Here is a 23,994-nt window from a genome sequence, read left to right on the forward strand (position 1 = left end):
GTGTTTGTTTGTTTGTGTGTTTTGGTTGTGGTTTGTGTGGGGCTTTTGGTTACTGTGTTTTGTTGTGTCGGCATGTTTGGTATAATGTGAACTGTGTTTCTGAATAGTCCTTGAACAGGTTAGTTCGCTCGATGCTTTCCACTGTTTCTTCTGGTGAGGGTGCAAGGAGACTAACAAGAGCATGAGGGCACCTACGATTACTCGTCTTAGACTGTGCCAAGTCCCTGATGATGTAGGTCGACTTGTGACTGGTCATAGGAGAGTGTCATCCTACCATAAGTAAGATACAAGTGACTCTTTGAAGTTGCTTAGTTGATTATCTCTGACCCGTATGATGAGAGTGGAATGTTGAGGAGCTATCTGAAGGTGCTAGAGGCTAGCTAGAGGTGAATATGAAGAAATATTATGAGAAAGTTGACGGAGTTGTGAGAGCGGACAACATGAAGGTTGATTCTTCGATTTTTGATGTTCATGGAGGTATTTCTTCTTCGCTTCAAGGTATTGCTAAGGATGTGTGTTTGGGTTTTGTTGTGTTTTCGGTTGGTTTCTTGTGTTTTTAATGTTGTTTGTTTTTTTACAGATTCTGCTGGTTTAGGATTTGATGCTGGTGTGTATGATGGCCAAACTGTGGTGATTGATGTCAATGGTAGAGTTAATTTGGGTTCTGGTGGAGCGGTTTTTGCTGCTGCTTCTGGGAATTCTATTGATTGTGTTGTTTCCAAGGTTGTTGAATTGGTTTGTGGTGTTACTTTCTGGTGGTGGTGGTAGTGACTTTGTTGGCAAATGTGGAAAAGATGCTGCTGCTACGGATTTTGCTGGTTTGAAGGATGTTGGTCTTGGCGCTAATGGTGGTCTTTCTACAGGAGAGGTTTCACCGGGGAAGAATATTTGTGGTGGAGAGGTTTGCCTGGCATTGGTGTTGAGAAGGTTTCTTCTGAAGTTGATTACAGTTATTTGTATAGCGGTGAAGACGATTCTGTCAATTTGGAGGAGCTAGCTCGCTTGTTGCAGCGTGTGCCTTGGGGCTTACTTATCGTGGAGGTCCTGCTGCAGTTTTGCACGGTGCTCTTTTGAATAATTGTTGCGTTCAGTTTATTAAGAAGAATTGACAGTCGTGGTTGATGATTTTCCGGTTGGATGATGCTTGGTAAAAGCTTGATATTCGGTTGTTACTTGTGTATCCGGTTTTTATATGAAGATGATCGACAAAATAAATAAAATGATGTTTTGTTTTCATTTGTATTTTATTTTTGTGAGCGTGATGGTTATTTAGTGTTTAATGTTGTTGTTTTTTATTTTTTAAGAAGTAATTGTTTGTGTAATATGTAATGTCACATGGCTGTAATTTAGCCGATTACTTTTGTCAATTTTACCATTACGGATTATTGGACGGTTAGGATTTAAACTCCATCGATCGAAGCTGTTGACAATGGCGAAATAGGTTTGGGGATATTTGGAACCACTAGTGTCACGTAGTGCTAGGCTTTTGCTTTAGAAGGTTCTTCACAATTGGTTGCCAATTAGAGCGAGGTTGGTCATGACTCTGTTGAATCCGTTGTGCAAGTGTTCTGCAAAATTTGCTCAACATTTATTTGGTCTCGTTCGGTTGCCAAGGGTGTGTGTTCTCGGATATAGATTGTGATGCAAAGATGTGGGTTGGTGTAGCAGTTCTCTTGTGTGAATTGGTGTAGTGGTTCTCTTGTACGAAATTGGAAAATAGTTTTGTTAGGTAACTTGCTCGGGTTCACCTCCACTGTCGTGGTTAGATGGCCCTACTTGAGGGCATGTGGTTTGTAGGAACGAGCTGTGTTTGATTCTTTCGTAGGGATTGAGAGGCAAGGATCGGAAAGTGGTGGGTCAAGCGATTAGCTTCTAGCTTCGTAAATACCTTAAAAAAAAACAAGGTGGGAAAACCACTATGACGTTGCTTTAAAGAAAGGAAGAGTGGTTGAGGTAGTAGTAAAGAAAAACAAACTTTAATGTCCATTAACTAAAATGGGAGATGGAATAGTAGTTAAGGTAAACCTAACAACTTATAATAGGTTAGGGTTAATGTAAAGAAACTAACACAATCCTTAACACTAACCTCAATTTTAACAGGGAGAGAGGGGAAGGCTGAAGGCCAAATTCAACTTGAGATAAGCCTGCCCCCCCCTTAAGATGGCTCTGCCTTGCATTTCCGCCATTCCTCTCATTCGCCCTCGCCCTCGCCCCCTCCCTCTCTTCTCGCCTCGTCCTACACTCACATTGCGTGCCCAGCTTTCAAATTCAGATACGGGTGGCCACCTCGATGACGACATTGCTCCTCCAGAACGCCTCGACGTTAGTAGCAATTGCGTCCAACCTGTGTTCCGATCCTCCCCGGTCTACCATCAAGTATGCATATATATCGCTGCTCTTCACAGATTACCTTCGTTGATAATTCGTGAAGTGTCTGTACGGTCATTGCTGCTGAGAAAGCTGAGTGAACAAATTCTAAATGAACGAACAATAGTTAATTCCGGAATTTGCATGGCACTGCCAACGTACGTTCGCGAGTTTCCTAGTCCGAGTGTAAGTTGGTGTTACCTATTTGGAAAGCTTTCCTGACAAGCAAAATCCTCATTTTTGTGCGCAGAACGGTTTCATTAGTTTTAATGGTGTCAGACACTGGAAGCGAATTGTGTCATTATGTGTTGTCATGTCTACCTTCCGGACGATCAATATACAGTTTTAAAACTTTCTTGTCGTCGTTGTTCAATAGTGTAAGCAAGGAAAACTTGCCTTAATTATTCCATAGCTTCTTGTAGCTCGAAAGAGTGTTTTCCTTCTATCTGACGAATCGAGGCAACCCCTCTATTTCAGGAACTTCAAAATGAGCAAAAGACAAAGATCTTGTTTTTAAGCGAAGGCAATGTGTGCCGTTCTGTGTTGGCGGAGGCAATCTTCAGATCCCTTATCAAGGAGGAAGGTCTACAAGACGTACTCGAATGCAGTTCTAAGGTTACACGCATTCTCAAACCTCACCAATTGCATGTACCATAATTTAAAGGGACGGTGAAAACCCAAAAGTCAATTCTGGTGGTTAAAAGGTTGCCTTTTTAGATCCCTGCATCGCCTTTAAATCTCAATTGCAAGTTTTACGTAATTCTCTAGCTAGGATATCTATGCATGCACCTTATTGCTGTCATGCAAAGAACATTAATTTATCCTACAACCCTTTGAAGCTACTTTTTACTCAAATCTCTTCGTTAAGGCCCGCTGGCATAACCAAAGAGGAATACTAGGGCAATGCATAATAACGATGCATGAACCTTGGCTTCTATCTAAACATGCAGACAAATAGTGAGAGGAGCGGCAATCTTAGCAAAGTGCCTAATGAATCTCTATAAAAGGAGGCAAGGCAAACCCCCTCAATTGAGTTACATTTACTGGTTGTGGCCATTCCACAATGCATTTCGCTTTGGTCGGATCCACCCTAATTCCATTGCTGCCTACAATGTGTCCCAAATAATCTACCTCATTTCCCATGAAGGTACATTTACTTGGCTTGGCATAGAGCTGGTGAGCTCCCTGTAAAATCTGCTTCACATGTGAGAGATGGTCCTCCTTAGTCTTGCTGTAGATCAGAATATTATCAAAGAGAATATCATCAAAGAATACCAAGGAGAACTTGTAGAGGTAAGGCTGCAAAATTTTGTTCATGAGGGCTTGGAAAGTAGCTGGGGCATTGGTGAGGCGAAATGCCATCACCCTAAACTGATACAATCCCCTTTCAGTTCTAAAGGTTGTCTTTGGTTCATCCTCCTCTTTCATCCTAATTTGATGATACCCAGATCTGAGGTCTATCTTAGTGAAGAACTTAGCTCCCTTAAAGTCATCTAGGAGATCATCAACCCTAGGTACATGAAATCTGTTCTTTATGGTCATTTTGTTTAGGTCCCTATACTCAATGAACATTCTGTAGGAACCATCCTTTTTTTTCACCAAAAGGACAGATGAGGCAAAGGGGGACTGGCTGTGAGTGATAAAATCTCTATCCAGTAGCTCCTTCACCTGCCTAGCCACCTCCTCCCTCTCTACTCTTGACAACCTGTAGGGGGCTTTGTTACCTGTTTTGGAAGCTGGCTCAAAAGTGATGGAGTGGTCAATGTCCATTGAGGTGGGAGATGATCAGCAAACACATCTGAATATTGCCGTAATAGCTCTTTCATCTCTTGATCCTCAACCATAACCTCGTCCTCAGATGGAGGGTAGATTGCACAAACATCCTTGAGGTCTTTTGCCAAATTTCTGGAAGAAATGACAGCCAGCTAAGGTGGTTCATGGCCTCCCAATAGTATCTCCTTACCCTTATGGACAAATCTCATATACATGTGGTTGAATTCCATGGTAATCTCGGCAAGAGCTCTCAGCCATTCACAGCCCAGTAATGTCTATTGGCCCCATATCCAAAGCAAAAAAGTCTCCTTGGAAGGTATAATCTGAGGACAACTGAATTTTGGTGGCTTGACAGCAGTACCTGATGATAGTATGCTCTCCATTAGCCACTTGTACACGTAGCCATGTTCAATCTCTGTAGGATGCAACCTGACTGCTTGGACAGACTTGGAATGTTACCAAGATATGGACAGGTCTGCCATTAATTGCCCCTTTTAATCTGAGTGTTTGGGCACCTCTAGCTGTACAGATCAGGTTGGGTGTCCCAGAACATGTTATCATCATCAACACATGAATTCCCCTGTGAATCTCTGTCAATATCCAGAAAGTCATCAATTACTTCAATCCTCCACTGCTGGGGTATCCTCGGATGATTAGATTGACAGAATTACCTACCATGGTGTCACATGGAATGGACCCATCAGGGTCAAATGGGAAAAAAGGTTTCCTCTTAGATACATGAGTAGATTGAGTAGCCTCCACCTCAACCTGGTCATTGTTTTCACACTCATCGAACTCTGATTCTATTGCCAAGTCATGCTGAATGGGATCATCCTCAATCTCAATGATCATGCTAACTTTTGCTCCTGAGTTGGTTTTGCACACACTCCGATGCTCAGGGCTCCATTTTTTTCCACATAGATAACACAGATTCTTCTTTTTCCTGTCATCAATGATTGCTTCCAATCTGTTTGGAATTGATATAACTCTAGTTGGTCTTTCTTCTCACCTAGATCATCCTTTGCACTAGGTTTGATGGGTGCCTGTGCATCTGCAGCCTTATATGCCTAGTGTGCCCCATGTTGCTGCCATAAACTGTAGGATACCTAGGGATAGAAGGGGCTGTAGTTGATGAAGGGGGCTTGTTTGCATCAGTAGGATTGACTGAGGATTTGGTTACAAAATGGCCAATGCCCAAGGTCTTCTCCTTTAGATTATACTTCAATTCATATAACTCAGCCAACTGCATGGCTTCCTTAAGAGAACTGGTCCTTTGAGCCGCCACATTTGAGGCAGTATATACTAGGATGTAGTCCATGGATAAATTTGAGCATTCTACTCCTGTCATCAATGCCATGGATGAATAGAGCAAGTTTCCAAAACCGTTTTGACATAATTTTTCACTGATCCTTGCTGAGTCAAATCATACCACCTGCAAATATACTGATCCCTGGCTAGAGGAGAAATAAAAGTTTGAAACATCTCTTTTTTGAATCCCTCCTACAACATCTTGTTGCAACTGCCTCCACCATGTGTAGGCATAATCCTCAAGATGAAGCACAGCAAATCTTATTTTTGTTGGAAAGGTCACCTCCCCATCTGTAAGCCCCCATATGAGGAGAGCATGGGGGGGGTGAACCTAGGGTTTGAGTGTCTGTCACATGGGCATCTGATTGGATGCCATGTGGGCAAGCATCAAAGAGATGGAGGGTACCTGGAGCTAGGATGGATCTGCAGCAGCAAAAGGCGAAGCAGTAGCCAGCACAAGGAACCCGGAATAAATAGCGATCACATGGCGCGGTACAGGCGGGTCAGGACAGCAGGACGTACGGGACAGTACGGTGCATGACACGTGGCTGGCAAGGGCCTGGCAGAGGCGCAGGATGTGCAGGTGCAGATGTGGAGCAGCAAATGTGACTGTCTGTGGGCAGAAGGCATGCCTTATATAGGCTGGACCCCTGCCTTGAATGGAGGGCCAAAGGCCCTGGAAGTTTGGGCCATAAAAGCCCCGGGTTGTGAGCCCTTATAGGGCTGGACCAGCCAGAGACTGGTCGGCCAGTCTGCTGCAGGCTGGTCGGTTTTTTCAGCAAGGCCCTAGGCCTATAAAAGGAGAGGCTCTTGCCTCATTTCAGCATCCAGCAGTGCAGCTTCCAGCAGAGCAGAAAGGAGCAGCAGAGCACAACCCTTGGGGCCTACATCCAGAAGCTGAAGGAGTACCAGTGTTGCTGTAGACTTAGCTCAGTGTGAGGCTGAGACCTTGGCTGTCTTCTAGGGCAGCAAGGAGCTGAGGTCAAAGGACGGAAAGTCTACAGAAGCTCAAGGTGGAGCACGCGGGCTCGAGTCTAGAGATAGCCAGCTGATAGGAGACGGACCTTGTGGTAAGATCAGAGGACCACACCATTGGTGGGACTCTGGATCTATCTCTCTTGTATTGTGTCCATAGTTTTGGACGGAAATATATATTTCGGTGGTTTCTCTATCTGGCTGGTTCATTGTCTATTGATGAGTCTGCACATCTATTGAATGCACATAAGTAAAGAAGTTTGTGATTCCACACCCCACACCACACATTGTGTGAGCTCTTGGGCATTACTATAAGTCTTCCGCTGTGCGTACCCTTTGTTGGGTATTTTCTAACATGGTATCAGAGCCCAAGTAGGAGGCTCACAGGTGTGGGAGCCTGAAGGCAGGGACCTTGCTGAAGGACGACCCTGATTGAGAAGCTCTAGGGAATCGACTTCCATGACTGGAGGATTGTGCCCTTGCGAGAAGGAGGGTGACTCAGGTTTAGTGAGGTGCATTCAGAGTTATGGTTTATTGAAATTGAGTTTGGTTGACTTTGCTGTGTGGTATAAACAGCAGAGATGTCGACCTCTACAGCCTCTTCAGCCCCTGCTTTCCCTTCCTCCTCCCCCAGTTTTCTCTCTTTCACTATCCCTAACTTTGGAGAGTCTGGGAACCTGGACGGGACTAATTACCTGATCTGGAAAGTGAAGATCCGGAGTCATTTAGTGGCTCGGAAGTTGTGGAAGCTGACCACGGGAGTGGAGTTGAAGCCGGAGGACATGGTGGACAGGAAAGGGGAGATACTCATGGCAGTAGACAGAGAGGAGCTTGAAGCTTGGGAAGACAGAGATGCCCATGCCCTGGCAATAATCATAGGGACTATGGCGGACTCCATTCTTCCGCATATCCAGCTAGCCGAGACGTCAGTGGAGGCGTGGGCCACCCTGAAGGATCTGTACGAGACAGACAATACCTCCTGGATTGTGCTCCTTCAGCATCAACTCTACAATTTTGATATGGAAGAAGGAGATACGATACATAGCCATTTGACGAAGGTCAAGGTGGTGAGGGATCAGCTGGCAACAATTGGTCAGAAGACAGACTCATGCCATTTGGCCTTGATGGTACTGAGGAGACTGCCTCGGAGTTTCAAGAGCTTTGTTACGGTTGTGATAGCAGGACAGAGGACTAAACCTTTGACGTTTGAGGAGTTGGGTCCGTTACTGCTATAGGAGGAAGCTCGGGAGAAACTCTACAACGAGGACAAAGACGACAAGGCGATGCTAGCGAAGGATTCCGCTGGCAAAGGAAAGGGCAAGCCTAACGGTGGCAAGTCCAAGAAAGACGACTCCGACGACGAGGGGACTTGGAAGAGGAAGCATAAGAAGAAGTGTTTCTACTGTGATACGCCAGGACATTTTGCAAAGGACTGCAGAAAGAAAAAGGCGGATCTGAAAAACAAAAAGGAGTCTGACTCAGATTCAGAGGGAGAGGCCAAAGCAAATGTGGTAATCAAAGAGTTGTTCCTGGTGACATCACCGAGTGTTACCAAGGTCAGATATGTTGATCCAGAAATCACAGTGAGGATGTCTGACATAGAGATGTGGGTCGACGAGGAGTCAGATGCCTTTGTGATGGTGAAGGACAGCATGGAGCGCTTGGTACCTTCCAGGTGTGTGGCTGTTGACCCTGACACGAGGGTGGATTCCATGGAAGGCCCTGGGGTCTCATGGTCAGATGGATGCTGGAGTTCAGAAGGGGACAGTACAGGATTACACAATCGCTTGGTGGGTGCCTCAATGAGAGTTTGCTTTCAGAGCGAACATTCAGGCAGTACAACAGTCTTGTATGTATTTGATATTCTGCATTTGAGCCTTTATAGCATGCTGTGGAGAGACTCTGCTCTTCATTTGTCTCAGGTGATAAGAGATTGGAAGGAATTGGCCTTCTTCGAAGGCAGAAGGGGAAGTATTGGTGCTTCTTCAAATCTTGGACGTAGATTGCTAGAAGGTGATGGACAAAGAGTACTGAAGCCAGAAGAGTACCTGCTTGAGAACTCAGTGAGAGTTCATGGTCCAGGTTATCTGGAAATATTCATTGGTTGCAGACCTTGCCAAAGGAAGGACGGGTTGAAACAGACCCTCAGAGCATGGTGCCTGGAAGACTCCAGGTTGTTCACTCATTATGAGGGGGACAACTGGAAGATTGTGACGGCTGGATTGCTCGAGTTCGAAGGCAGGAATGTGACGGAAGATGGTGGTGCCAGGAGGTGCTACTAGAGATGGACCTGTGTACCAGGGTGGTGTGCGGAAGCGGAACCGGACCTGATGGAGCAGGAGCCACTGGATGAAAAGCCAGGAAAAGATTTCGACGCCGAAAGGTTCCAGAGGACTACAACCAGGGAGTTACTGGAGCATCGTCATCGACGTGTAGGCATTGGGCCGAGATGTGTCGGTGAGAGGGGGTGTTGGAAAGGTCACCTCCCCATCTGTAAGCCCCCATATGAGGAGAGCATGGGGGGGGTGAACCTAGGGTTTGAGTGTCTGTCACATGGGCATCTGATTGGATGCCATGTGGGCAAGCATCAAAGAGATGGAGGGTACCTGGAGCTAGGATGGATCTGCAGCAGCAAAAGGCGAAGCAGTAGCCAGCACAAGGAACCCGGAATAAATAGCGATCACATGGCGCGGTACAAGCGGGTCAGGACAGCAGGACGTACGGGACAGTACGGTGTAGGACACGTGGCTGGGAAGGGCCTGGCAGAGGTGCAGGATGTGCAGGCGCAGATGTGGAGCAGCAAATGTGACTGTCTGTGGGCAGAAGGCATGCCTTATATACGCTGGACCCCTGCCTTGAATGGAGGGCCAAAGGTCCTGGAAGTTTGGGCCATAAAAGCCCCGGGTTGTGAGCCCTTATAGGGCTGGACCAGCCAGAGACTGGTCGGCCAGTCTGCTGCAGGCTGGTCGGTTTTTTCAGCAAGGCCTAGGGCCTATAAAAGGAGAGGCTCTTGCCTCATTTTAGCATCCAGCAGTGCAGCTTCCAGCAGAGCAGAAAGGAGCAGCAGAGCACAACCCTTGGGGCCTACATCCAGAAGCTGAAGGAGTACTAGTGTTGCTGTAGACTTAGCTCAGTGTGAGGCTGAGACCTTGGCTGTCTTCTAGGGCAGCAAGGAGCTGAGGTCAAAGGACGGAAAGTCTACAGAAGCTCCAGGTGGAGCACGCGGGCTCGAGTCTAGAGATAGCCAGCTGATAGGAGAAGGACCTTGTGGTAAGATCAGAGGACCACACCATTGGTGGGACTCTGGATCTATCTCTCTTGTATTGTGTCCATAGTTTTGGACGGAAATATATATTTTGGTGGTTTCTCTATCTGGCTGGTTCATTGTCTATTGATGAGTCTGCACATCTATTGAATGCACATAAGTAAAGAAGTTTGTGATTCCACACCCCACACCACACACTGTGTGAGCTCCTGGGCATTACTATAAGTCTTCCGCTGTGCGTACCCTCTGTTGGGTATTTTCTAACAATTTTACCCTGATCCCCTTTAGGATATAATAAAAAATGGTCTTCCAATTTACTGATCCATTCTTCCAATTCACTGGGTGAACCTGTCTCCCCTTTGAACTTGGAAAGGGTAATCTTATCCTCAACCTCACTACCCTGCAGTATTCCCCTTTTGGTTTCTGAGGGTCTCACACTTTGCAGATATTTCTGGAATATGAGAACTGACCTGAGGTCAGCAGGGAGACTCCTGTATTCATAAGTCTCTGGAATAAAGCTTCAGTTTCAGGGCTTGGACTTTTCTTGTTGAAGGTCCTTTGCTCTCGATGCAACCCCACCATTCCTATGGTAAACTCTTTTAGCTGATGCGATAAACCCTTCAGCCTTGGTCACATGCTCAAATTCATCATCAGAATCAGGACTTGTTTCAAGGGTAGCCTACATAGGTCTCTTTCCCTCCTGGATTTGGCTCCTTTTGAGTTGGTCAAACCCTCTATTCATGGTTGAAGATAAATTCTGCAATCCTCTGGTCCATCCTTTGGTTGTTCATCCTGATCTCATTAGTCAAGTCTTTGAATATCTGCAGCATAGGGGCCATACAGCTTTTTATAACCTGCTCTTGACTGAGAGACATTTGCACATGAGTAGAGGTTTCCAAGATCCCTTGTGTATCATCATGAGTATCATTGAAATCAGCTCCTTCACCCTGATCAACATCAATGTGGCCAATGTCAAGAATGGCCATTCCTCGAAACCTTATAGCATCACCCACAGCTTCAGTATCAGTGTTAGGATCAGGGTCACCCACAGGATGCTTCCTGTCTTGACTTCTAGTCCTCTTGTTAGGCATTTTAGTATCCCAAACAGTAGATTCACTGCTGATGTGCCAGATTCACAGTTTGGCCCAATTTGGAGCTCAATTCCCAACCAAATATTCAGATTGGGTATAGGTGGAAAAGGATAGGTCAGATTAACTGGAAAAACTCAAAAGCCCCAAATTTTAGAGAAATCATAACTTCTGACAGTAAAAATTGCACTGGATGGAATCAGTACCAAACTTTGTACAGGAGTGTAATCAGCTGGGGTGACTGTATATATGCAGGAAGAACATGAAAGCCCCAAATTTTAGGAAGACTATAACTGCTGATGTTCAGAAAAGTTTCTTTCAAGGTAGAAATTAGGGCAAATGACCTGAAAGTCGCTCATAAAACCTGAGTAATGCTGACGCATACCATGGAATTTCCAGAAATTTCTTGAGGGCTTTTGATCTGCTGATCAAACTGATGTAAGAATCATGCTGATCTGATGACTTTGGAATTTAACCTAGTCTAGGGCTGCCACATATATATCTGCAGATCTAGACACCTGGCCGCGACGGTTTTTTGCAGGTAGATAGGCCCATGGATCAAGATGATGTGCTCCAAGTTTCAAAGCAAACTAATATTATTTCCCCCACAAATTCCCAAAAAAAGTGCTCTAATACCACTGGAACAAGGCTGCTATAACTAGAGCTATTTCTCAGCCTATTTAACTCAATTGACAGCTCTAGGCTAGTCTAATCTCCTTTAGAATAGCTTGGGATAGGAAATAGGCTAGATTCATGCCTTAAAATCAGAAATTCACTTGCTGGAATGTACATTGTAGAAAGTACACACCGAAGGAAGCATAGAAGTACCTTTTAGAATGGAGGAAGAGAGGCTGAGAGAGTAAGTCAGGGGCTGGACTTACAACAGGTCTTGCGAGGGGCTGCAAAAGGACAGTAAATGGTTAATTCCATCTTAGAATTCAGCTTGAGCTTAGAAACCCTGGTAGAAATCCATTTTGGCTTTATAACAGTGTGGAAATCAAGCTTGTACAAATGGGGGTGGGGCATGCCTCTTATAGGAAGTAGGGCAAGTCAAATTACAACTTTATTTATGGGATCGTGATCGTAACCCCACACTGCCACGTGGCATCAATCTAGAGCCTAAAGTACAAAGTACAAAGAACAAGGCTAATAAAAAGGTTACTAAAATACCACTTTTGTTACAAGTGGTCTTCTGCATCTATGAAAGATTGCTATTGCTGACGTCTTGAGACTACTCTTGCCACAACTTGGAGTGCCCTGCTTCATAATGGATTACAAAAGTTGTGTTTCTATAAAGGTTTCCCTCCTCAATCCTCTTTGCTACTACCATCCCTTTGTCTTTTAATTGACAACAACATCTTGGTTGTCGAATTCCACCTTCATGCTATGTGTCATCCTAGCTAAATGAAAGGAAAGACTTGCAAAAGGCATAACATTGGAGACTATCTCTTCTTGGAGTGTTGAGATGTTGCCAATTTCATTCATTGGATATGCTTTGCTGTTGCCCACCATTATCGTAGATTTTGGATGCGTTGGCTTCAAGGTTTTGAACCACTCTATCTTGCTTGACATGTGCTTGGTAGCACCATTGTTTGCAATCCATTCCTCTTCCTTTACTGAGTGAGCCTTAAATATTTGCCACGAATAGTTTTTCACTATTTGCATGATTGGTTGAGTTTGACTTTGACTCCTCCTTGGGTTCATATTCACCTTTCTTTTGGTTTGCTTGTTCTTGTGCAATTCTCCCCATAGTGGTGTGGTGTGACAAAATAGAAGAACTTTGCTGCCACGATTGCCTAAAGGCTCATTACCTTTGTTTCATCCTTAGGATATGCTCTTGCTTTACATCTCTCATCCTCTCCATCGAACATCTTCTTTGCCTTCGCTTCTTGTTGTAATAGTATAGCTTCCATTTCGTTGAAGGTGAGTGTTTTCCCGTAGTACTAGGGAAAAGTGTTAGCCTTTAGTTGGCATGATGACTAAGTTGGCCCTTCATCCTTGGAGCCTTGTTAGGGGCTTGTATGAGAACCTTGTATAAATCTATTTATTCAAATCTATTTATTTGTCAGTGTGCGTGTGGGATTTGTGTGAGGCAAGTTTTTGTGTGTTTAGGCATGTTTCTGCAATGCATGTGTGTGGATACGTCATCATCCACCATTGTTGCTCGTAGAGTCTTGCTTTGATTTGAGCCTTCGATTTTTAACATTATGGCAATTAATGTAATGTTTTCTTTACATGTCCTAGCTTTTATAATGACATAACTTCCATCCATTAGCTTCCCTTGTATATCTTGAGCACAAATCTCACAAATTTTGGTTGTGCTCATTCAAAGTGTACACAAAAGATATACTTAAAACAATGTTATGAGATTTCTACAGCTTCAGGTAATACAGGTTAAAATTTAGCTAAGGTTAGCTGGTAGTTAGCAACATTGAGGGATGTTGATGGATAAAAGGGTAGTCTTGGGAGGGAACAACACAACTCAACCGTTAAGTCATTTGTACCTCTTGTTGATGTGGCCTCTACACTCTAATCCATTCAGCCCTCTTGCTTGGGGTTCGGCTAGTGTCCCCTCTGCCCTCATGTCATTCTCTCCCCCCCCCCTTGTTCCCCTTTATTTCCTACCATTTGTTGTGGTTTTCTACTTGTTTTTGTTTCTCCACTCTTACATTGATGTCAAAGCAATGCCCTTGGCACATGCTCATCTTGGCATACCTTTGTTTGATTTTATCTGTGAACTTGCTCCTTTCTCCAACTGGATATCCTGTGCATGAATATATGTATTCGAAGCAAAGTGAAGCATATGAGAAACGAAGCGAACTTTACTAGTCCATTTAGTTAGCAATTGAGCCCTCATCATTGGAAAGGAGACATTAGTCCTCCTCTATAGGGGTGGAGTTACTTCATTGGATTCCCAATTGAAGGAGGACATATAGTCCCCTCACTCCCTTCTTCTTTATTTGTTTTGCAGAGGCGTGATGTTATTTCTGCAACCACACTAATGGTAGCCAGTTGCTCCACCTACTTCTATGCTGTTGAATGCCTTTTCCGTTGCTATTTAGCCATGCCGCTCCAAGATGGGCTACACAAAGGAAGGCCATGCATGATGGAGTTTATGGTTTTCAACCTTGTGAGTGACTATCATGAGATTGAAACTGCACTATGTTGTGTTTTTAGAGGATGAGTTTGGGAATGTTCCTGGATTCATCTAGGTGTATGCTTCTGCTGTATTAGCAGACATGCAAATTTCACCTTGTGAAGTTTTCGTCCAAGTTGCGGCCTGCTGGTATTGTGATAATTCTTTCTATCTTAAATGGTGCGTTGCCCTATCAGCTAGTTTTAGATTTAGATGCTCGTTGGGGAGAGACTAAAATGAAAATGTTTAGACTTCACAAGCAGTTGTACCTTGAATGAAGAGATTTTGGACTACCTTTTGATTAGCCTTCTCCTTTAGTGCTAGCCTTCATCATGGCTGAGTTTGCTCTTCACCTCCGGAGTGCCGATAGAAACTCAGTACGAAGACTTTGTATAAATGGATGCTCAAGTATGTGTGGGTGTGTGGATTTGTATGTGTGAGAGCATATTTTTATACTATGGTCTACACCCACTGTTGGGCGCTGATGACGTCAGTGGGGATGTCATAGTAGCTAGTCCTTGCTATGCATGATGGAGTTTATGGTTTTCAACCTTGTGAGTGACTATCATGAGATTGAAACTGCACTATGTTGTGTTTTTAGAGGATGAGTTTGGGAATGTTCCTAGATTCATCTAGGTATATGCTTCTGCCGTATTAGCGGACATGCAAATTTCACCTTGTGAAGTTTTCGTCCAAGTTGCGGCCTGCTGGTATTGTGATAATTCTTTCTATCTTAAATGGTGCGTTGCCCTATCAGCTAGTTTTAGATTTAGATGCTCGTTGGGGAGAGACTAAAATGAAAATGTTTAGACTTCACAAGCAGTTGTAGCTTGAATGAAGAGATTTTGGACTACCTTTTGATTAGCCTTCTCCTTTAGTGCTAGCCTTCATCATGGCTGAGTCTGCCCTTCACCTCCGGAGTGCCGACAGAAACTCAGTACGAAGACTTTGTATAAATGGATGCGCAAGTATGTGTGGGTGTGTGGATTTGTATGTGTGAGAGCATATTTTTATACTATGGTCTACACCCACTGTTGGGCGCTGATGACGTCAGTGGGGATGTCATAGTAGCTAGTCCTTGCTATGCATGATGGAGTTTATGGTTTTCAACCTTGTGAGTGACTATCGTAAGATTGAAACTGCACTATGTTGTGTTTTTAGAGGATGAGTTTGGGAATGTTCTTGGATTCATCTAGGTATACACAAAGGAAGGCCAAATGAATCCCCCCCCCACCCCCACATGCACGCACGTATGTGCGCGCACACACGTACACATTTGCAATTTCATCATTCAATCAAGCAAAGGGCAGGCTGTTGGTTGGTGCCTCCATACTCACCTTTTTTCACCAAGCAATGTAGGAAAACACTTTTAGGTTAGGATTTATAAATGCAAAATTAGTTTTTGAAAAAGAGTGAAGTTGACTAAATTCCCCAAAGTGCAAATTCTAGTGTGAGGAGTTACATAAGTTGTTTGCCGTGTATAGCGAGTTGGACATTAAAGCCTAATCTTGAATGCAGTGGAAGCCACGTCAGCTCTAATTACGTGCCAATACTTTATGCATGTAAATGAATACTCTTTGAAAGGGCTTCAAAGTCATATCATTACATTGGAAAATAAGTAAAGAGAGCACTCTGAATGTAAGGTTATTCTCTATGAGATGTGCATGACCGTTATTCTATATGGGATGTGCATGACCTATTAATTGAGGTGATGACCCGAACTAACAATGGGCTTACTATGGAAGAGAAGCGTTACTTGTAGTCACTCTATCTTGGGCTAGTCTCGAGCTTCATTGAGGTTTAGTCCCCAACTTGTAGTTCTGTACAAGTTCCTACTTTGACTAGTGTGGATTCCAGATGTGTGCTTGAAAGCACCATTGCTCTAGTTTTGCGAGGGAGGCATATCCCTTGGTAATGAATAATGAAACTATCTTGATTAGCTTCCCATATATATGAAGATCTACCTCTACCTGTTTGGGCTCAAAGGGTGGACGATCAGATGCATGGTTTCTCCAAGGCTGACCTTGACGTCTCTCCAATCACAAATTCTTGGAGAGTGTGCAAGTTGTGGCGAAGGCAATTGGCAAAAGATGACACGAGTAACATCATTTGCATAAAGAAAGATCAACACGTTCAAGGTGACCCCTCTCGCTGAGAGTGTCCATAAATGTGGACAGCTGGACAATGTAAGAGTAAGATGAAACAAGGTTGTTGACAGAGGACACTCTTATGGTGTTGACAATATTATCTGCCCATCCTCTTGTTGTGCAGATGTGCTGTGAGGCTCTCATAAGTTGCTTTAGAGTTGTGATAGTCTCCCCTTGTATTTGTAAGTCATATAGTCTTATGGTTAGGCAAGCAAGACTCAAGAGGCATAGTGTCAAATGCCTTCCCAAAACTAAGAAGTATTCTCTAATGTTTCACTTTGCCCTCCTCAATGATTGCTATGAGAGTAAAGATGTAATGCTATTGTGCTTGGGCTCTTTGTCCTTGCTCTCTATGCAGTCACATTGATATAAGGCTAAAGTATTTCTCTGCAAACCTTCACCATGAAATTGTTAATTGTGATAGTTTGGTAGTAGAGCAAATTACTTTGTTAAGAAGTTGGGATAGTAATATGGCATCATTTACATAGCCTTGGCAAGGGTATGTGCTACTGTGGCTTTAGGAATTCAAAACACCTAAAATTGGCTGATTGGGACATCATATAATGATTGAGCATATTTGGTCATGTGCTTTGGCTTGTGATGGGTGAAGAGGATTTTTGCTCTAAGAATTTCCTCCAAAATTCTTAGAATTGTTGCTCAAAAGAAACCTCCTTAAATCCTCTCCAATAGAAGCCCTTTTTTCTATAACCTGCCAAAAAGCTATCCTAGTTTGTCTATAAAGAGGAGGCCTCAGCTTTCTCTTCAAGGATCTTGCATCCTGAATCCTGATCACACTAGTTATTTTGAGGGGTAGTGCCTATGGGTGGTGGGAGAATATTGAGAAATCTTGTTGTCTTTGCTGAAGGAAGGGGAGCAGCCCAGTAAATTGTTTTTCAAGCTAGTTTCTTTGAAAGATTAAATCCTCTTCCACCTCTCCATTGATAACAAATTGAATCCTAAATGGGGCAAGAGAGACCACCCTTCGGTTTGGGATTTCAGGTTCAAATGTCTATGGCAGCAGGAGATTCCTAAAAACAGGATACCTTCAAGCTCTGTGGACAAATGCAAGAGCAGCCTGTGGACAACTGCAAGAGCAGCCAGGTGGGAATATCCTCAGGGAATTGTTAAAGATGTCCTCTAGCAAAAGAAGACATATTCCACATCTTTGTGGTTGTCCTTCTGCCAGATAAATATGGAAGACTGTGCAGGCTGCCAGGGCATAAGGTACAGCTGGGTGGTATGTTTGCTAGGAGATTCCCATAACATGCTACAAAAGGACTGGGAACTTGTAAGAGCCCAAGCGTTATGGCAGATGTGATGTGGATTGCAAGAGATAGATATGCTATATGGACAATGAACAAACCAACCCTTCAAGTTTATGGCTACAATGGTTTGCCAGAAGATAGTTCTCACTGCTTTCTAGCTTGGTTGGGTACACTATATCCTGTTGAGTTGGAGCGTACCCCAGACAAATACTGCAACATTGTCAGAACTTGAGTATGATGCAGATTTTTTCTGGCAAGGCATCTTCCTTAGTTCTTGTAGTTTGAGTTCCACTCACCTTCTCTTGCGGAGGTGGACAGGATTGATTAGCTGAGTTCACTCTTGTAACATCATACAAAAGATAATCAATAACACATCATTTTTTACCTCATAAAAAAAAAGAATGGTGAGAGAGATGTAACTAGTTGATGCTGTAGTGTGCTATGCAAAGAATCATATTCGATTTGCAAAATCCAAAGGGTCCTTAATGGCTGACATTATTTAGGCCACTCTATTTTGATTGTAAACGATGTGCACATTCTACCTACTGTGCACGCCTTGACATGTATGGGCATATTGTGTGTTGGTACATACCCCTTTAGAAAATAATTAAATTCTGTTGTAGGTATGCTCAAAGTCTATTTGAGGGATTTTTGATCATAGAACTTGATCATGAGACGTGTTATTGCTTGCACTGCATGCTGGCTCAAACAGTGTGTCGATGAAAAAGATTGTAGTGTAGCATTGCTTCATTGTATGTGCTGCAGAAAAACTGCTTGTGGTGATGGGATTCTGGTAGGATGAGTCTGATGCAAAGAGAGTTGTGTATGTGTACAAGTCAGGTCCTCTGCCAAGGTTTGGTTGAGCATTGGAAGAGTGAAATGTTTTGAATTCGATACAAATTGAAGAGAGGGATGAGCACAAGAGCAAGCAATTGGAAAGAGAAGGCATATGGCTGAATGGAGAAAAACATTTCAAGGACTGTGGAGGGGGTGGGAGAATAGACTAAAATTTCATAGTGAAAGCTTAGCAGCATTTGAAAGTTCCCTAATCCAATGATTAGAGTACAGCTCTAACCTATAGCCAATGATATACAAACTCGTGATTCTCTTTGTGGAGGTTGATGTTCTCCACTGTGATTTGAGATGATGTTGTGATGTGTGAAACCTGTTTGCGAATTATTGATACTGATGACATTGATGAATGATTATGTGCTTATGTTCACCATTTTTTGAGGTTATGGAACATTTATTTCCCCCTTGATATCTACTAAGAAAGAAGTACAAATGTTCTAAAAAAATAAGGGACAACTTTTTTTGAAATAAATGATGTGTGTTGGTGTGTGTTGGTAGGTTAAAATTTGTATGATTGGATATATTCTAGTCTTACAAAGGTATATGTTTATAAATGCCAAGAAGGTATTAGATAGCTTTGATAGCAAGAACGTATTAAATAGAGGCTGTCATATGTTTTAATGCTTGAATGATATGTCTAGGTCGTTTGGCCTTTTAGTGTTATGCAAACAATATTAGTGCATGTTGGTCCAGCTTTTTGACTCGACTTTGTGGTTTAAGTAGGGCACAAGGGATTATAATATAGGAGAGCCACCTGATGATCGTGTTGTAGAAGTGGCTGAGGACCTTGGTCTACAACTCCGAAAGAGTCCAGCAGAAATGTTCAATTGTGCAAGAGATATTGTCGATTATGATCTAGTCTTGGTGATGGATAAGGTATTGCAGCTCTCTCTCTCTCTCTCCCCCCCCCCCCGGCACGTGCAACCACTTTTTCCATTCTTTGTTGTCGTTCCACCTATAGGTAAAGGCATGGACCCACGCCATTGTTCTCGTGCCCTCTGCCGTTCCTTGATCGTAGAGATAGGCAGGCTTATCCTTATGTCTATAAATATATTCACACATAGATAAATAGCCAAATAAAATAGGAATGTCCTCACACATGCATTGGGGCGTGTGTGTTAGTGTACGTACTTCCACTATATATAAAAAGTGTGTAGGGTGGAGCCGCTAAACGGGCATCAACACCCAGGATGCATACATAATCAGAAAAATCCATAGTCTTACCCATAAAAGGCGTGCGTAAATAAAAGCAAAAGACTCTTTGGGTGGCATCTTGCAAGAGTGTCAACTCCAGGAGGAGGGCATCGGTGTGTGAGGGTGTTGTAGGGGAAAAAATCATATGATAGGGCGCTAGCTGCTGTGGACATGTACAGCCCGCTAAGGTCTCCTGGCTGTAGCCCTGCGGCGAACAAGTGCCACAGTGACTCTTATGGGTTGTGCGTCTGGTCGAGCAAACATCGAGGTGATGTCCCCTAGCATGATTCGTGCCTTAGTACGTTGCCGTTTCTTTGGCTTTAGGTTGGATCGCCTCTGTGAGCCCTCCCGATCAAATCTATCTGGTCGGAAAAACTCGGTGATCATACTTTGAACTGCGTCTAGATGTGTGCCCTGATCTCCCTTACGTGCTCTGAGCAACCGCTCCTTGTGTCGAACGGCCTCATTTATGAAAGCTGCCAAGCACCGTTGGTCTGGGTAGGATAGGAGTCTAGGTAGGCAGGAGGGACTGCCTCATGGAGTGCTTTCCTCTGGATGCTATGATCCTGTATCCGGTAGGCTGGGGAGATCTCATCAATTTGAAATGCGTGTCCTCCCTTTGTCAACCAGGCCACCATCCCCTAGGTGTAGTCTCTCTGAAGACTCTGCATACGTGTCATGATCCTGAGGGCTCCCATCCAAATCCTCGCTGCGCTATGACAACTCCACAAGCAATGCAGGATAGTCTCTAGGACACCATCGGAGCAACACTGGCACTGCCCCTCCTCTCGCATCTGCTACAGCCACGGTCCGATGGGCAAGCCTCTGTGGGCGGCTAGCCAGAAGAAGTAGGATATCTTCCTCGGCCGCAAACTGGACCACAACTGCATCCAAAACCTGGAGCGAACATCCCGGGGCACTCTCTGGGTCACCCAATGCCTCTCCCTCGAGGGGGTTCCACCTCGATGAGTCCATCTGAAGCCTCTTGCCAATCTGTGTGGTGTAGAAAAAGAAGGGCACCTCATCCACCTGCTTGGCTAGGCCGCCCCTGGAAGGCCATAACCACTCTCGCGGATCCCACCGCACCTCCCTCAGCGGTCTACCCTCCCACAGCCAAAGGCGCCATCTAGGGGCATCTTGGTGTGATGGTGTCAAGGGTCCAAGTGTGCGGAAAGCCAGTGCACACTGCTTCATTGAAGAGCTTTCCTAGGATCGGGGCCAGGGTATTAATCCCATTGGCAATGAAATCAATGCATAGGTCCTAATGATCTTTCACTCGGCATTTGAAGCTTTCAAATTGCGTGTTTGACACCACCGGCTATGAAGAGTGTGCATGAAGGGGGGCGAGGTACATGTGAGAGGTCAGGTGCTGATTGGTCAGGTACATCGTATAACGTGCGTGTGTAGGAGTGCCAGGTTTTGGTGTCTGTGAGAGGGGATGGGGCTATCTGTTCGAGGAACCTGCGCTAGAAGTCTTTAGAGTTGTTATTGAACAAAGTGTTTAGTAACTCCTCTTCATTTCGATGGACAAAGGCATGCTTCTTCCAACGGCGAAGCAGATGGCGTTACTCACGTACCCTCTCTACCTCTGTCGGAAGATGATGCTTGGTTTCGAGTCTGAGTTGTCAGCGTAAAGCCTTACACTCATCGTCGTACCAGCTATTGCAAGGTATCATCCGAGAGGTGGGGCACGTGGATGGAGTGGTGTGTAGGGCAGCCTCATGGAAAGACCGTATGATCAAGGCAGCTCGGTCCTCTAAGAGTGGGGGATGTGATGTATGTCTCTTAGTAGGTCGACTAGGTAAGAAGAGCACGCGGGCTTGAGTGTGTGGTACAAGTGTATGTTATTGTAGGTAGTGTGTGCAAGTGATGGCGTAGTGTGTGATGTGGGTAGTGGAGTGGAGATACTAAAAAACAAATAAGTGTGATCTGCTCTTGGTGGTGGTGGTGAGACAAAGAAATCATTGACGTGTGAGGTGAAGGCAAGAGATCCCATGAGGTAGTCAACTAAATTGGACCCTCCCCAGTGGGGAAACCAAGGCCATTGAATATGATAAGCTCATGTATCCTACCCATGTTGAGTAGTGCATGCCCATAAGATGTAATTGGGGCCCGTTTGTCGTGGGAGACTTGAGATATCCCAGTCTCATCTATATCAATCTTTGGTAACAGGATAGAATCATCACGAAAATCTAGAAGTGATACCTGGCGCGTACTTGTCCTTGCGTAGAAGTTTCCATCAAGGAGAACTTCTTGCGGCTCGAGAAATTTGTGATGTGAGAGTAGGGCTACGTATGGAGAGGTCTCAGGCCTCTCGTAAATTCCTGGTGAAATGTGAGGTCTCGCGGGGGGGGGGGGGGGGTAAACAGATTGCAACAAAAAGGTCCTGACTGGGAGGTCATCTGATCCGAACCCTTAGGAACTTGGCATGTGAGTCTCATCTCTCGATGGAGATTGTCCCGATGAGAGAGAGAAGTAGAAGTAGAATTTATTAGCGTCCTTGGGGGGCCAAAAAATGACCCATGGGACCCGTCTCGATACAATGTAAAAAGAGTCTCCTCAAGGAGAGGGGTCAGGAGTCTATGAGTTCCTGACGACAGGTAAAAAGATGAGTGACAAAAGATCCCAATGCTGCCGGAGAGGCAGTGAAGAGAACTGATGTCAACTGAGCAGAGTCCCCCAGTATCTGCTGGTAGTCCTCCCTGATATGTGCATATCGGGGGCACTGTAGAGCTACATGTGCCTCCGTCTCAACTGTCTGCATGTCACTAAGGGTACAGACTCTAGCATGTCTGGGCTGGTGTATCCAAGCTCCTTGCTCAATGGCAAATGTGTGAGATCTGGTACGGAACCTGGCGATGTTTATGTGATATAGAAGGGGGATAGGTGTGCTAATATAAGACTGAGCATGAGTCTCTATGGACATGTATGTAGACCAACATGTGGGATTTATGTTGTCTTGGTAGTATTCCAGCTTTACCCTCTTTTCACTTGTCAACCAGTGATTCTGCAAAGTGCTCAGTAAAGACAGTTGAAACTCTTGCATGTTGACCTTTTCAGGCGGCATGGCCAAATATGCTTCCACTTTCCATCTGCTGAACCATTTTCTTATGTCGGTTGCCCATCCTGTGCAGATGACCTTACTTTTGTAGTTCTTTTGAAGCTTTGTGCTGGCATTCCATGCTTTATGAGGCAGCCTATCAGGTTGCATTTGCTGCACCTCTATTAGGTATTGCATAACTCTGATCAATGCATGAAATTCAATTGGTCTCCTTCCCGTTTCCAACAGAAGTATTGAGTATGGAGTAGTGGGTTTGACACCAAGGTGTCTCCTTAAGAAAGCTTTTTGCATTTTCTCAATATCATTCCATGTAGAGGCTGAAATGCTGCCTCCCCATACTTCCACTCCATATAATTCTGCACTACATATGCATCAAACAATACATTTCGAATTTTCCAGTTCCTAGTGTCGGTGTGCTTGCAATCATTCTCAAGGTGGTAGTACTTCCCCCAACAAGCGTCCTTCCTTCTATGTATACATTGCCACCATCTCAGAGAGAGAGAGAGAGAGAGAGAGAGAGAGAGAGAGAGAGAGAGAGATTTATATCACTGTCTGCAAAAGGCCTCGCGGGCCTATGAGTCAAAGTGCGAATCCAAAAGGTACCTCATACAAGCCACTGAGGGCTGAATTAAAAGGTTCACTAAGACCCTTGCTGAAAACTGAAAGCTAAAGCTAAAGTGCTAACATGCTAAACTAGTGAACATAATACTAGAGTAGCAGAGTAACAGAAGAGTGTCAGGTGCTCAGGGCTAGCACTCCTAGTACATGCTCAGGTTCCACATATCCAGGTAACATGGTGGCATTCTGATGAGATGTGAGAAGCTCTCGTATTTGTGTCTGTTGAGCTGTCTCGCGATGTGGGGGAGGGCGTGGTCTCCTCGACCTTTGGATCCAGTGGGCTACGTCAAGGGTGATGCCTCGTCTCTGGCAGTCGCCTCTGAGAAGGGATGAGATCGACCAGGGACCTCGATTGTGCATGCTCTAGTCTCTCTCCGTGTCACACGTGGAGTGTGTCCCTTGTCTGGCCTCATCGTGGTGGACACTCCTACTGCTGATCATGATGCTCTTATCTCGTCAAGCTCCTCTCCCTCAGCCACATGTTGGAATATGGAAAAAGAACTAGAACTAGAAATTGGAAATGAAATGACAAGACTGAAAGACAAGAAATACCTTGAGAAGAGTGTAGACAAGACACAAGCTAGACTGATAGATTACAACGATGTGACCCATTGAATATATGGGCCAAAGTACAAGACATAAAGCAAGAGTGCTTATGGGATAATTGTAGAAGTGCCACATGGCACACACTCAAGACATAAAGACTAGACTTAGACTTAGACTTAGACTTAGACAGATGTAGACTAGGAAATAGTACACTTAGTGTGCACTTATCTCCAACACCCTCCTTAAGTGGACACTAGGAGCAAGACAGACAGACAAGACTAGAAGACAGACATAAAGACTGATAGGCTAAGAGACAAGATAGAAAACATGACAGACAAAAGATCCTGAGACACCCCTCCTCAAGTGATATCCTCATATGGGTCCACAAGGGTAGGGACA

The 23,994-nt window shown here is 44.5% G+C and overlaps 1 protein-coding gene across 1 annotated transcript in view; it reads left to right on the forward strand.

Moving 5' to 3' along the window:
* Positions 1-2,105: 2,105 nt before the first annotated feature.
* The window catches only part of LOC147882189 (uncharacterized), a 53,299-nt gene continuing 31,410 nt past the window's right edge, over positions 2,106-23,994 (forward strand). The window contains exons 1-3 of the mRNA XM_087401861.1: positions 2,106-2,376; positions 2,845-2,982; positions 18,900-19,052. Coding sequence (XP_087257987.1) covers positions 2,161-2,376; positions 2,845-2,982; positions 18,900-19,052 — 507 coding nt within the window. The 5' untranslated portion in view covers positions 2,106-2,160. The remainder of the gene's footprint in view (positions 2,377-2,844; positions 2,983-18,899; positions 19,053-23,994) is intronic.

This window comes from Dipteris shenzhenensis, chromosome 30 (assembly GCF_047967505.1).
Source record: "Dipteris shenzhenensis isolate YYH24624 ecotype China chromosome 30, Dip_SZ_1.0, whole genome shotgun sequence".
In the NCBI taxonomy this organism is placed as follows: Eukaryota; Viridiplantae; Streptophyta; class Polypodiopsida; order Gleicheniales; family Dipteridaceae; genus Dipteris; species Dipteris shenzhenensis.